This window comes from Ascaphus truei, chromosome 5 (genome assembly GCF_040206685.1).
Source record: "Ascaphus truei isolate aAscTru1 chromosome 5, aAscTru1.hap1, whole genome shotgun sequence".
NCBI classification, from domain to species: domain Eukaryota; kingdom Metazoa; phylum Chordata; class Amphibia; order Anura; family Ascaphidae; genus Ascaphus; species Ascaphus truei.
In genome coordinates, this window is record NC_134487.1 from 190112862 (window position 1) to 190128025 (window position 15164).

The following is a 15164-nucleotide window of genomic DNA, read 5'->3' on the forward strand; positions in this document are numbered from 1 at the left end:
GATACAACTCATGTCACTTAACCTAACACAACTCATTTCCCAACCCACACGGACAAACCTGAAATCTCACAACCATTCCTTGCTTGACTGGATTCTCTCCTCAAATCCCAGCAGAATCCAATCCTCTGGCATCCTTCCTGACATTTTCAGTGACCATGCAATAGTGTACTGTGTAAGGAAAATGAAACCACCCCAATCAAGCACTAAAGTTCTCCTCACTAGGACATTTAGAAACTTTAACCCACAACAGTTTCTGGCTGACCTTACCAACTGCCCTTGGTACAGAATCGACATAATTCCCGACCCTGATTCTGCGCTCGACTATTTCCAATCCGATTTCGTAAAACTCTGTGATACCCATGCTCCACTACGCAGAATAAGGGTACAGGGGGCCCACCTTCCATGGGTTACAACTGACCTTCTAGCCCTCTACCATTTCAGGGATGCCTTGTGGAAAATCTACAAAGTAACTGGCACTACCAAGGATCTTAATCACTACAGATGCCTGCGGAATATGTGCACAACGCAAACAAGGCATGCAAAAGCACAATATTACTCTGACAATCTTCTTCAGAATTCATCAAACCCCACTTCTCCAGAATACATCAAACCCAGCTAACTTCTGGAAGGTTATCAAAAATATATTCCAGCCTTCTATCCATCAACAACCAAGTAATATCACTAAGGAGGATATTACTCTGACAAACCCCACTGACATTGCAGTCAATGATTACCTTGTGGGTTTGCTACTAATTTATTAGTGAAGCGCATCCCAAACCACAAATATGAATCTCATTCTGTGAGTATCACTATAGCCCCACCCTCTCCCAACACTGCTCACAATTTCAATTTGTCCCAGTATCCGAAGAGATTACACAAGCGCTCCTCAAATTAAAACTAAGCAGCCAATGTGGACCTGACTTACTGCAATCTAAGTTCCTAAGACTTGGTGCCCCAGCCATTGCCAAACCATTTGCTTCCATAGTCAACACTATTCTGTCTGCAGGCCATATCCCTAAGACCTGGAAAACTGCTTGAGTTGTCCCAATCTTCAAAAGTGGGGACAAAAACACTGTCTCAAACTTCAGGATAAATGTGTTCACTCCCAATTAAGCGACTACTATACCAAGACAAATTTCCCTAGACAATTCCAATCTGGCTTTCGCCCCAAACACTCCACCGTAACTACCCTGCTAAAAGTTTGCAATGAAATCCAGTGTGGAATGGAACGGGGACAGCTCACTGGTGCAGTATTAATAGATTTTGCAAAGGCTTTTGATACTGTTGATCATGTTATCTTCCGTAACAAACTCCAGAGCTCTGGTATAGGGAAGCATGATTTAAACTGGTTTTATTCCTACCTATCAGGTAGATCCCAACATGTGTCCATCTCTGGCTTTAACTCCAACCCCCTGGATATCACCTGTGGTGTCCCGCAAGGCTCTGCTCTGGGGCCCCTACTCTTCTCAGTGTTCATCAATGATCTTCCCACAGCTTGTAAGGGAGCCTCAATACACATGTATGCAGATGACACAATCTTATATGCACACAGCCATAGCCTCTGCGACCTTGAACACATACTTCAGTCTGACTTTTTGAGACTTGAAAATTGGATTTCCCAAAACAAACTGTTTTTAAACACTGACAAGACTGTAACAATGGTATTTGGGACCAAAGCTACATTTTTAAAGCTTCCAATGACTGAGCTCCAGATCAGAACCAACGCTAATACCACCCTAACTCCGGTTACTAGTTTTAAATACTTGGGCATATGTTTTGACTCCCATTTAACATTTGGGATGCACATTGATACCCTGACATCCAAAACCTACTGTATGCCAAACTAGGTGTACTTTCCAGGAACAAATCCTCCATCAAAAGACTGTTCATGGTCCCAAGGTTCAACAAAGTATCCGGCCGCTCCTCCTTCTCTTACCGTGCACCCCAAAACTGGAACAATCTACCAGAGACTCTCAAATCCACCACCAGTTTAATGTCTTTCAAAACTAACGCTGTCTCACATTTTAATCTGGTCTGTAACTGTTACATACGCCTATAATATATACTATAACTGTGCATGCAATGTCTTGTACTGTATATAATGTATACCCTGTTCATTTATGTAACTGTATTTGTAACCATGTATTATTTGTCATTATAACTCTATGCCCAGGACATACTTGAAAACGAGAGGTAACTCTCAATGTATTACTTCCTGGTAAAACATGTTATAAATAAATAAACCCAGGACTGACTGCATGAGCCTGTCCTTTATAATCTGCAGTCAGTGGGTCACACTACATTAGATAGAAACCAAGGACAGTCTGAGCCTGACCCTGATATTCTGCAGTCAACTCACGCTACATAAAATATAAACCCAGGACTGTCTGAGCCTGTCCCTGATAATCTGCAGTCAGGAGTTCACACTACATTAGATATAAACCCAGGACTGTCTGTGCCTGTCCTTGATAATCTGAAATCAGGAGGTCACACTACATTAGATATAAAACCAGGACTGTCTGTGCCTGTCTCTGATAATCTGCAGTCAGGAGGTCACACTACATTAGATATAACCCAGGACTGTCTGAGCCTGTCCCTGTTAATCTGCAGTCAGGAGGTCACACTACATTAGATATAAACCCAGGACTGGAATGAACTCCAGCATTTTCTACGAGCTCCTGGGAATTTTACACAGAAACACCTGGAATTATTTAGGACAAAAATTGCTCCCTCAGGGGTAGACCCAGTGTGGGGTGGGGGAGGGGAAAAAAAGATGCAAACCCCACTGATTAATACAATGTTTTATAGGGTCTGCATGAAATGCTCAGTCTATCGGTACCAGCCACGCAATCCCAGATTTGCATGGCAATAAGGCACTCAGAAATTGGGTGACCAGCAAATCCTACAACATACTGTAAGGGGCAACGCAAAATCATTGTTGGGGCAATAAGGCACGCAGGAGTTGGGTTACCATAAGGTTATATCCAAGCAGTTACAGCATTCCGTTCATTGAGCAATGCGTGGCAGATTTCTGTTAGAGAAGCAATAGCCTGCAGATAAGTTACACGAGGTTAGTGGCCCTCTGCAGCTGCAGGAGAAACGCTGTGCAGCCCCCCGCCTAGTTACATGAGACACACTCAGCCCCCTCTCCGGCACGGGACCCTATGCTCTGCTATCCGGTGTTATGTCTGTAGGGTTAGAAAATCCCTGACAGGACACCCCCCTCCCTACCCTGACTGAAGAAAGGGGTGAGAGGTGCAGGGTGGGGGGATAAGGTCTTCTCTCCCCCTCCCTCTCAGCCAGGCTGGCTGTTTCCCAGGGACACGATGATATCCCAGGGGCTGTAGGGGGCTGATCCTAAAAAATCCCGCCCCTCTGAAACATCACATCCCAAAAAGAGAGAGGGAGAGCAGAGGCTGTCCTGAGTCCGGCAGGAGATAGCTGTGCTGCCAGGATGCCCTGGGTAGACCCCCCATTGCTTCTGTGGGTGCTGATCCCATGGGTGCTCCTTTTGGGACAGGGGCAGGAATTCCCAGATTATTCCTATGATCTGGAGGAGGAGGAAGACAGCATTGACTACAAGGACCCCTGCAAAGCTGGTGAGAGAGAGGAGGAGGGAGAGAGAGAGAGGGGGAGAGGGAGGTAGAAAGAGGGGACTGGGAGAGAGGAGGGGTGGGTAGGAGAGTAGAAAGAGAGGAGAGAGAGAGGGAGAGGAGAGAGAGAGAGGGAGAGGGGGGAGGGATGAAAGAGGGAGAGAAGTAGACTGGAGTGAGAACTTTGGACTGTACAGCTCACAGTGCAGTCTATAGCTGTGTGACTGTTACTATATGTATTACTGCATGTGTGTCACAGAGAGGTAGTACTGCATGTGTGTCACAGTGAAGTAGTACTGTATGTGTCACAGTGAGGTAGTACTGTATGTGTCTTTGTATGTGTGTTTATCGTTAGAAGTAACTGTGTATTTCTGTGCAAGTTTGTGTGTGTATATCTGTATATAATGTGTGTGTGTGTGTGTGTGTGTATGTGTATATATATATATCTTATATTTATATTGTGTGTCTATACCTGTGGGTGAGTTGGTAGACATGTGTTATCTCTGTGTTTTGTAACAATGGTGTGTGTCTTTATACTGTATCTGTGAGTGAGTTGGTATGTGTGTCTTTGAATGTGTTGTGTGTGTCTTTGAATGTGTGATACTTGTGTCTGTGTGTGTGCGTTAGCAGACTTGTGTTTTGTAATGAATAATGTGTGTGTGTGTGTTGGTGGGGTTTTTATGCTGGAAAGTTTTTAGGCTTAGAGAGAGAGAGAGAGCGAGAGAAAGAGAGAGAGAGAGAGAGAGAGAGAGAGATTGCCACACAGACAAACAGGGGATATAGATTGCTAGAAAGAAAAAGGGAGAGAGAGAATCCCTCCACGCTAACAGGACAGACACGACAACAAAAAGAGGCATTAGAGACTCATTATATATATATAATATATATATATATATATATATATATATCAGTCTTAGTATTTATTTATAAAGAGACTGATGCGTGTATGTGTGTGTCTGTGTGTATATATATATATATATATATATATATATATATATATATATATATATATATATATATATATATATATATATATATACACACACATACATACATGTATGTATACACACGTACACACGTGTCTGTGTGTATATATATATATATATATACACACACATACATACATGTATTTATTTATAAAGAGAGAAACTTGTGTGTATATATATATATATATATATATATATATAATCAAAAAATAAATAGATGATACCGTTCTGTGGCTAACGAAATGCTTTTATTATTGAAGCTCGGCTAACACGGTACTGATACCTCTACATGAATATATATATATATATATATATATATATATATATATATATATATATATATATAAAATATATATATATATATATATATATATATTCATGTAGAGGTATCAGTACCGTGTTAGCCGAGCTTCAATAATAAAAGCATTTCGTTAGCCACAGAACGGTATCATCTATTTATTTTTTGATTATATATATATATATATATACTGATACAATGTTTTAGCAAACAAAAGGTCCCAACACTACTACACACACACTGAAAGACATTCACTTCCAAACACACACACCGCTTCTCAGTGAAAAACATACACACACACACACACATAGACATCTTCTCTCTCCCCTCCCCACACACAGGGAAAGATTCAATGCCACATAAACACAAAGGCAGACACGCACACACACGCAAACTGACACACTCATTCATACATAATGCTCTGAGTCACACATACTGACTCATGTGTGCCTGGTGTGCTTATACATGGTATGCTTATACATGGTATGCACACAAGTAACACACACAGGGTACCCGCAGGTCACACTCACACAGCAACTATATTTGACATTTGCTATAAAGTCTGCTTTTGTCTGTGAGTGTGTGCAATTGTGTATTAGACAGACGGTGAGTGTGATTGTGTGTCACATGAACACTGTGTGTGATTTGTGTATTAGAGACTGAGTGTGACTGGTGTGTTTGACTGTGGCACTGTGTGACTTAGTAGGAGATAAACTTGGTGTGACAGTGTTTGTGGTTGTGTATTAGAGACTGCTGTGTCAGACTGTGACTTTGCATGTGATGTGTATTTTAGAGTACTGCATACTCCGGGGGGGGGGGGGGGGGGCAGTTGGGCCATGTTCAAATGAAACCCCCCATTGACTTTAATAGGAGTTTTCTTTAATTAGTCACTTCGGACAATATAGAATGACCCTCTTTTGTGTGATTGTGTGTGTGTCAGAACGTGACACTGTGTGTGACTGTTTTGACAAGACATACTGAGTGTTGTTGCGTAAGTTTAATTAGTGCCAATACTAACATCTGGATCAACATGTGTATTATTGTGTCAGCAGTTACTGTGTGTGTCTGATCTTATTTCTTGGTTGGTTTCTGCCTGTTGTTCTGCATCTTTCTATGTGTGCCTACAGTTTGTCTGTGGACACTGTGTGTAAATGTGTGTGTTGCATGTGTACAATCTGTGTGCGTTTGTACAGTCTGTACATGTGGTGGGGGGAGTTCGTTTTCACAGCTTATTACGTCTACATCGCATACAGTGAAGTCTGTTCTCAAACACACACACACAAGCACACACAGCATTAACACAAACACTCTATACTTAATAATTACCTGGGGCATATATCTCTCACCCCCTGCTAATATGCAGGCATCAGGAACACGTACCTCTCATCCCCTCCTAATACAGAGACATCAGTTACAGGCACCTCTCACCCCCTACTGATATGCAAACATCAGGGATGCATACCTCTCACCTCCTCCTATTACACAGACATCTGGGACACATACCTCTCAGCCCCTCCTAATACACAGACATCAGAGACACATACCTCTCAGCCCCTCCTAATACGCAGACATCAGGGACACATACCTCTTACCATTTCCTAATATATATATATATCAGGGCCATATACCTTTAACCTCCTCCTATATAGGTGTGTGTGGATGGGGGGGGGGGGAGGAGGGCAGGATGAGGGTTTCCTCTTCCCACGGTTTGATTTCTAACAGGAAATAAAAGCCATGTTCCTTTCCAGGAGGACACAGTGTGACATGTACAGCAAGATACGCAGTGATGCAGTGGCAGTGCCACACAAGGATATCCGCAGTCACAACAAAAACAATCTATTTTGACGACAAAATATCTTAAGGCAGATCACAAAATCCATGTTATCAATGAAATGACTTCAGGCATTTGCAAAATCCATTTTTGTTGACAAAAGGTCTCGTGAAAAGTAGCAAAATCTTGTTTGTCGATAAAATGACAGTCATTGTGTGGGCAAAAATGTCCCTTTACAAACGTCACCCCCATACGCACCCAGTGACGTGAGGTGACATCCTTAGTGACTCCAAGGTGGGCTCCATGCTGCTGATTGGACGGGCCGCCTTGCGTTCTAGTTGGCTGCTCCATCGTGTGCATTCTGATTAGCTGCTCACCCCCTGCTTTCTGATTGGCTGATCGCCTTCTCTCTCTCTCTCTCTCTTTCTCTCTCTGTGTAGTCGCTTTCTGGGGGGACATTGCTCTGGATGAGGAGGATTTGGCCAGCTTCAAGGTGGATCGAATCGTGGACCTGACAAAACGTACCATCTCCTCAGGTATATACTGGTAAATGCCCTGATCCGTCAGTATACTGATCAATCACTGTCCAGATCCATCAATGTCATGACTAATCAATATCCCAATCAATGTCACAATCAATTAGTAATGTGATCAATCAATTTCCTCATCTCTTTCCAGATCATTCGATATTATGATTTGTCAATGTAACTAATAATATGTGTCGCTCAACCCATGTCCATAACTGATCAATTTATATCAATATATATGGTCTTGATCGGTCCATGTTCCGTTCAACGTCTATCAATATCCTGATCAATTTATTGCAATCTGGTTATCAATGTCAGAATCAATCAGTATTAATTTCCTCACCGATCAGTGGCTCATCCATATACAGTGCATACTCAGTACTGTACTATGATACTTAGTACTATTATACAATTAGGGGTTTCCCGTCCTGTATATATACCCTGTCCTCTCTCCCTTTGTTTCTCTCTCCTGTATACTGTATGTTCTGGTGTCTCTCTGTCTCTAATCTCACCTCCTGTAAACACCCTGCTCTCTCATCCTGTTTTTCTGAAATCTTTCCTGTTTTACTAAATTGTCATGGAAATTGGAATTCTCACTTAAGTCATTCAGTATGAAGAACAATGTTGTGTGTGTATGTGTCTATATATATATATATATATATATATAGAGAGAGAGAGAGAGAGAGAGAGAGAGAGAGAGAGAGAGAGAGAGAGAGAGAGAGAGAGAGAGACCAGTTAAATACTTGAATGAGATAAACCTTTTAATAACAAGCAAAAGCCATCCTGTGGGGCACAGATAGTTACATCACACGACGAACCCTCCAGCCTCACTGCTAGGGATCCTCTTTACATTTCCATATCATTATTAGCACTGTTCAATATACTATATGTAACCAGCTATACATTATACAATTGTATGTACTGCACATACAGTATCTCCAGACCTTCCCGCCCAAGTAAACAGCAAACTCAACACAAGTATCTATAAAACATGCAGAGCATTTTTTTTTAGACAGAAAAGAGTGAGGGATCTCTGACGTGAGGATGGGACCGGGGGGGGGGGGGGGGGTGTGATTATTCTTGGACATGTGCAATAATACACCCATTTATTCACATTGCAAAATCGTTTCAAATCTATTTTATTCGTTTTGTAAATAATAATTATTGCATTCTAATTGTTTTACAAAACATATAAAAATGTGTTCACTTCAGATAATCACAATGATGTTATAAAATGTACCGCCTGGTCTCTGAAAAAAGGTACAGGAGCCACGTTCCACCACTTTCCCCCTGAAAAAAAGGTACAGGAGCCACGTTCCACCACTTTCCCCCTGAAAAAAAGGTACAGGAGCCACGTTCCACCACTTTCCCCCTGAAAAAAAGGTACAGGAGCCACGTTCCACCACTTTCCCCCTGAAAAAAAGGTACTGGAGCCACGTTCCACCGCTTTCCCCCTGAAAAAACGTCCTGGCAATATGTAAAAACACTCTGCAGCTCACATAGTTACCTAGTAGATGAGGTTGAAAAAAGACGTACGTCCATCAAGTTCAACCTATACTTTATCCTATATCCGTACTTACCGTATATTGATCCAGAGGAAGGCAAACAAAAAACCCCAGTGTCATATCATCCAATGATATCTCATAAGGGAAAAATAAATTCCTTCCTGACTCCAAATATTGACATCATGGATCAACATCCTTCCCATGTTTATTTATTTGGTATATCCCTGTATGCCTTTCCTTTCTAAAAAGATCTCCAATCTTTTAAAAATATATATCTATTGTATCTGCCATCGCAGTCTCCCTGGGTAATGAATTCCACATTCTAACTGCCCTTACTGTAAAGAACCCGTTCCTTTGTTGCGGATGAAATCTCCTTTCCTCCAACCTTAAGGGATGACCCGTGTCATTTGTACTGCCCTTGGGATGAATAGTTATTTTGAAAGCACCTTGTATTGACACTGAATATATTTGTATATAGTTATCATATCCCCTCTTAGACGCCTCTTTTCTAATGTAAACATATCTAATTAGCTAGCCTCTCCTCATAAATCAGATTTTCCATCCCCTTTATTAATTCGGTGGCTCTTCTCTGCACTTTGTCTTTTTCCATAATGTTTTTTTTTTTAATGGAGTGGTGCACAAAACTGTACTCTATATTCAAGGTGTGGTCTTACTGCTGCTTTATACAGTGGCATAATTATGTTTACTTTCCTTCCATCCATACCTAATTTAATGCAAGATAAGATCTTATTTGCCTTTGCTACATTGGGCACTATTGCTAAGCTTGCTGTGTTCAAGCACTCCTAAATCCTCCTCCACCCAGAATTGACCTAATTTTGCCCCATTTAATTTGTAAGTCGCCTGTTTATTTTTGTTTCCCAAATGCATAACCTTACATTTATCTGTATTAAGCCTCTTCTGCCATTTACCTGCCCACGTTTCCAGTCTCTCCAAGTCCTTCTGAAGAGAAATTACATCCTGCTCTGATGCTACTACCTTACACAATTTGGTATCATCAGCAAATATGGAGACTTTGCTCTCTATGCCAACCTCAAGGTCATTAATAAACAAGTTAAAAAGCAGGGGTCCCAGTACCGATCCCTGGGGTACTCCACTCACGACTTCAGCCCAACCTGAAAAAGTTCAATTTATGACAACCCTCTGTTCTGTCCTTTAACCAGTTTTCAATTCCAGGTGCATATATTATTACTGAGTCCAATTTTCTTTATTTTGTACACCAACCTCTTGTGTGAAACCGTATCAAAAGCCTTTGCAAAATCTAAGTAGACCACATCAACTGCATTACCCTGGTCTAAATTCCTACTTACCTGCTCAAAGAAACAGATAAGGTTAGTTTGGCAAGATCTATCTTTCATCAATCCATGCTGACTATTACTAATAACTGTGTTATACTTTATGTACTCCTGATTATTATCCCATACTAACAGCGGCAGATTTAAAAATCCGCCACCCTAGGCACTTGCCTGTGTATGCCTCCTCCTTTCTGCCAACCTCCTGCTTCTTTGGCCTCCCAGCGTCAAATGACGCCACGGACATCACGCATGTGACGGCGCGCTGCCATAGAAATGCGATGTCATGACGTAATTTGACGTTGCAAGATGCCATGTGTGGCGTCATTTGGCGCTGGTATTCCAAAGCAGCAGGAGGGTGGCAGAAAGGAGGCGGCTGACGCTGCGTACTAAACCTTCAAGTAGCTTCCCCACTATTGATGTCAGGCTTACAGGCCTGTAATTCCCCTGACTTGACTCTGACGTCTTGACCGCTGTTTCTTCTTTCATGTTGGCACTGCTTTTTCTTCTGTTAAGTCTCAATCAGTCTTGCAGTTCATGTGATGTCACTTCCTGATCTTTTCTTTGTTGGCCGTCCAGCTGAATCAGAGTTGTCGTTGCATGCCCCTTTCCTTGTTACCCGTCTCGGGTATTTATAATGGAAGGGTCCCCATTGGCTGTCAGTGTGTCTGAACTTTCATGTATTATCCTTAGGTCCCTGGTTTCTCATAAATGTGTCCTCCTGGTCCGTGTAAAGGATATAGAGCCTTGGTTGCCTTTGATGGCCCAAGATATGAGAGAGATAATGGCTTCTTTACGCCTACCTACTGGACCCTCTCCAATCGTGCATCCGCACAGCATACTCAACAGAAACCGCACTTACCAAGGTACCCAATGACCTCTATAGTGCCAAATCTCAAGAAGCTACTCCACTCTGATTCTTTAGGACCTCTCATCCACTTTCTATCATTTTGACCACACTCTTCTTCTACACATTCTTAACTCTCTTGGCATCCGTGGCACTACCTTCTCCTGGATCTCCTCTTATCTCACTGCTACTTCAGTTTCACTCTTGCCAACTCATCCTCTACCTCCTATAGATCTCTCTATATATGTACCTCAAAGCTTTGTTTTAGGTCCCCTACAATTCTCTCTGTGCCCTCTTGCTGAGTGACCACATGGATTCATTTGGATTTAGCTATCACCTCTATGGTGACGACACACAACTATATCCTGACCTTACACCTGCAGTTCAGTCACAAATCCCAGACTCCCTATCTGCAATCTCTGCCTGGATGGCCCTTCATTGCCTCAAGCCTAACATGGCAAAGTTTCTCATATTCTGCCCCAAACCGAGCCCCATTGTTCCCTTTTCCACTACATTCACTAACACCACTATCCACCCAATCTCGCAAGTGAATTGACATTTGACCCCTCTCTCTCCCCTCATAAACGCTTTTAATAGCAGCAAAACGTGAAAAATCCTATATGTTTTTTTTAAATAAATCTGTTATAGTCTGCGTTTTTTTTCTTTTAATGTACTGATCATCCTTTGGTTACTACAGCAACCATTTAAAAAGTCATATCCACTTCCTCTTTTGAAACAGGCTCTCACACACCTTTTTTGAGCGCTGTACTTTGGCAATAAAGTATCACTAACAGATCTGTTGCTGCGTTCCAAACAGCAGACTGTCTATTACTCTGAAAGCTGTAACAATAATGTGTTACACTTAGTAATATCATGTTACATATCAGCTGCAGAATTTCACAGAGTGCAGCACAAAGTTAGAAGGCGGCCATTTCATTAGGCACACAATCAGGATTTTGATTTAGAACAGGAGCACCAAACGATTGCCAGTTTAGGTAAGAATGCAGAATGATACATTGTCACATGCTTTACATATACAAATAAGAGAAGAAAAAAAAGGGGGTGTCCCTTCCTCCAACATTGCTAAGATACACCCCTTCATATGTTCCACTACCACTAAACCACTAATGCATGTCATTGTTCGCTCCCATATTGATTATAGCAGCATTCTTTTATCTGGCCTCCCTGTCTCACGCCTCTCACAATTTATTCAAAATGCTTCTGCCCGAATCATCTCCTGCTCTTCTAGACGTGATACAGAAGTGAAGCGCAAACCCAAACCTATTATAAATAATCCAGTGATTAAATACAAATTAACATCACCAAAAGGGAGATGCAGCTGGCGGTAGGTGTTTCACAACACCTCAGACGCACGTCACTTGTAGACGTGTATCTGCTTCCGACCTCCTGAAACCGCGCTGCCAGCTTCTTATTCATTTCCGTATAAATGACAACTTTCTCCTCCTTTGCTTTAAGAATCTACACTCCTCTGTATGTCCAGATATCAAAACTCTGATCTCGTTACCAGGGTCGGCTGGGAGTTTTGCGGGGCTCGTGCAGTGGGGTTTAGGCCGGGCCTCTTACCTTCTCCAGAGTGGCATCTCCTCCTGCTACGTCACGTTGTAATGACAGCGCGGCGGCGGCATGTAAGGCCATGAGACGCATCACGTGGTCACAGGATTGCAGGAGTAGATGCCGACTCCAGAGAGAAGGTAAGAAGCACGGAGGCCTCACTCGCTCCCCCAGCCATCAGTTTAAATGTTATGGGGAAGAGCGCGAGGCCTCTGTAAGTGCGGGGCTTAGGGCAGTGGCACTGATGGCACTGCCATAAAGCCGGACCTGTGTCGTTATACCCGTACTCATCTTTTATGCTCAATCCAAGTTTGTCCCATTTTTGTATTTTTTTACCTCCAAACCCCTCTTCCATCTTAACCCTTTTTTTTGTAAACATCTTAACTTTTTTTAACCTCTCTCGACCTGTAGAACTCCCTTCCACTCAATATTCGTGAAGCACCTTCAACTTTTGAAAAAAGAAACATTTTATTAAATTATCTACGCCTCTACTTCTGACTCCAGGTGCACTTAACCTCCCGGACTGAACTTTTAATAATACACTTTTTCTCGTACCGTGCCTATAAGTCTCCAAAATACCATTAAGAGGTTAGCTCTTATCCCCATTTTTTGTAACTTATTTACCTTGTTTTGTAATGATCAAATAATGACAACATTACAAGTAACAGTTACATACATGTTTAGAGTAGGAAACAGCCGAAATCTTCAAATGAAATTGTTCCAGTAGAGGTGTTCGGTAAGAGAAGGAAGCGCCACCAGATTCTTTATTGAACCTTGGAACCATAAGCAGATTTCTGGAGGTGGATCTAAGCAGTGGGATGAGAAGCCTGCTCAGGTAATTGGGTAACTTGTCAAGAAAGTATTTGAAGGTAAGACAGGAGGGATGGATTTTGTGTCTGGACTCAAGGGAGAGCCAACCTAGACCACTTAATATATCCCAAAGGTAGGTGTTGAAGTTACGTCGTAAGACAAAACAGCATATTGAGTTGTAAAGAATGTCATGTTTGCTGAGGTGATTTTGGGGTGCTCCATACACTATATCCCCATAGTCAGTGATTGACATTAGCATCTGTTGTGCAATGCACTTTCTGACCATTGAAGCTAGGCAGGATTTATTTTTATAAAGTACATTCAGTTTGGGATAGGTTTTGGATGTTTGGTTTGTCAACAAGCAATCCATATGTTAAATGGGAGTCTAGCCACATAACCAAATATTTAAAGCTAGTAATTGAGGCAAAGTTAGTACTAGAGTTGGTTCAGATCAGTAGCTGTGCCGTGGGAAGCTTTAGAAATGTATCCTTGGTCCCAGGTACCATAGTTACTGTTTTGTCAGTGTTTAAAAACAGTTTCTTTTGAGTGATATAGTTGTCGACCTTTGAAAAAATCAGATTGCAGTACATTTTCAAGGTCAGAGACCCTGGGACCGTATGCATATAGGATAGTATCACCAACATACATGTGCAAAAAAGTTGTCTTACAACTGTGGGAAGGTGATTTACAAAGACAGAAAAAAGTAATGGCCCAGAAAAGAGCCTTGGGGGTCCCCATAGGCAATATCCATGTGGTTAGAGTTGGAGCCTTAGGCCTCGGCCAAGCTTCGTGCTGATGCGCGCTGAGGCTCAGGGAAAGCGGGTGCTTTCCCTGGCCTTGCGGTTGCTTGCCCTGCGCACCGGCAGGGGGCGGGACAGTCACGGAGCTGGTTTGCCCTCATTGGGCGAACCGCTCACGTGACCAGCCCTGCGCTCCGGCAAGCGCTTGATTTTTAAAATGACCTAAGACCTATGCTTCCGCGCGCTTGCGGAAGCGTAGGCGAGCCCCTACTAAAGCCGCTCTAATTGCGGCTGTAGGGGCTCAGTGCCAAGCATGAGCGCGCGTCAGCACGCTTCAGCGAGCAAGCGCTTACCATGGACGAGGCCTTAGACACATATTGGGATCTTCCTGATAAATAAGAGAGAACCCAGTTTAAAGTGTGTGGTCCAATACCAGAGTACTGGAGCTTGTTTAACATAGTAGCATGGCAAACTGTATTAAAATCCTTTGCAAAATGTAGGAATACTGCACCAGTCAACTGTCCATGTTTCATTCCACACTGAATCTCATTGCATAATTTTAAAGAGAGTCGTGACTGTGGGGTGATTTGGACAGAAGCCAGATTGTAATTGACTAAGAATAATTGACGTCTTATAAAAGTTGCTTAGTTGGGAATGAGCACATTTTTCCATGACTTTGGATAGTAGAGGTCGAAACGAGATCGTTCTGTAGCAGGAGACAATGTTTTTGTCACCACCTTTGACACCAGGGATAACTGGCAGTTTTCAAGGCCTTAGGGATGTGCTAGGTCTGTACAGTATATTCAATGCTAGGGGAAGGGGAGGGTCAGTGTAAGTGATCTTCTATACTGAATGGTAATGATAACAGCACCAATTTATGCTGTGCGCGTTCCCTGAGCGGAATAGTCTCATCCTGCAGTGACGTCACTGCGCTCAGTGCTGTGCACTCCCATCTAACAGCTGAAGGGAGGAGGTCTTGCTCCTACGGTGCGTCTCCAGACACTCTTATATATTCATCTACTGCAGAAATCTTTATATAGTATTTACTTAAATGTAGGGCGAGTATAGCTATTCTCCCTTGGGGCTACCTCCCTTACCCTCCCTCTCCCCAGTGTAGGGTTGTAAATACAGGGTTAGGGCTGCTACCCTTTCTCCACACTGACGGCAATAGACAGAACTAACCCTTACTGTCTGAATACTCTCCT

General features: G+C 42.5%; 1 protein-coding gene across 2 annotated transcripts in view; it reads left to right on the top strand.

The window, feature by feature from the left end:
• The first annotated feature begins 3375 nt into the window (after window positions 1-3375).
• The window catches only part of BMP1 (bone morphogenetic protein 1), a 113530-nt gene continuing 101741 nt past the window's right edge, over window positions 3376-15164 (top strand). For both annotated transcript variants that reach the window (XR_012801790.1, XM_075601453.1), the window contains exons 1-2: window positions 3376-3599; window positions 7089-7184. Coding sequence is in view for 1 of the 2 variants with exons in the window: in XM_075601453.1 (XP_075457568.1) it covers window positions 3455-3599; window positions 7089-7184 (241 nt within the window). In the remaining variant the exon portion in view is untranslated. The remainder of the gene's footprint in view (window positions 3600-7088; window positions 7185-15164) is intronic.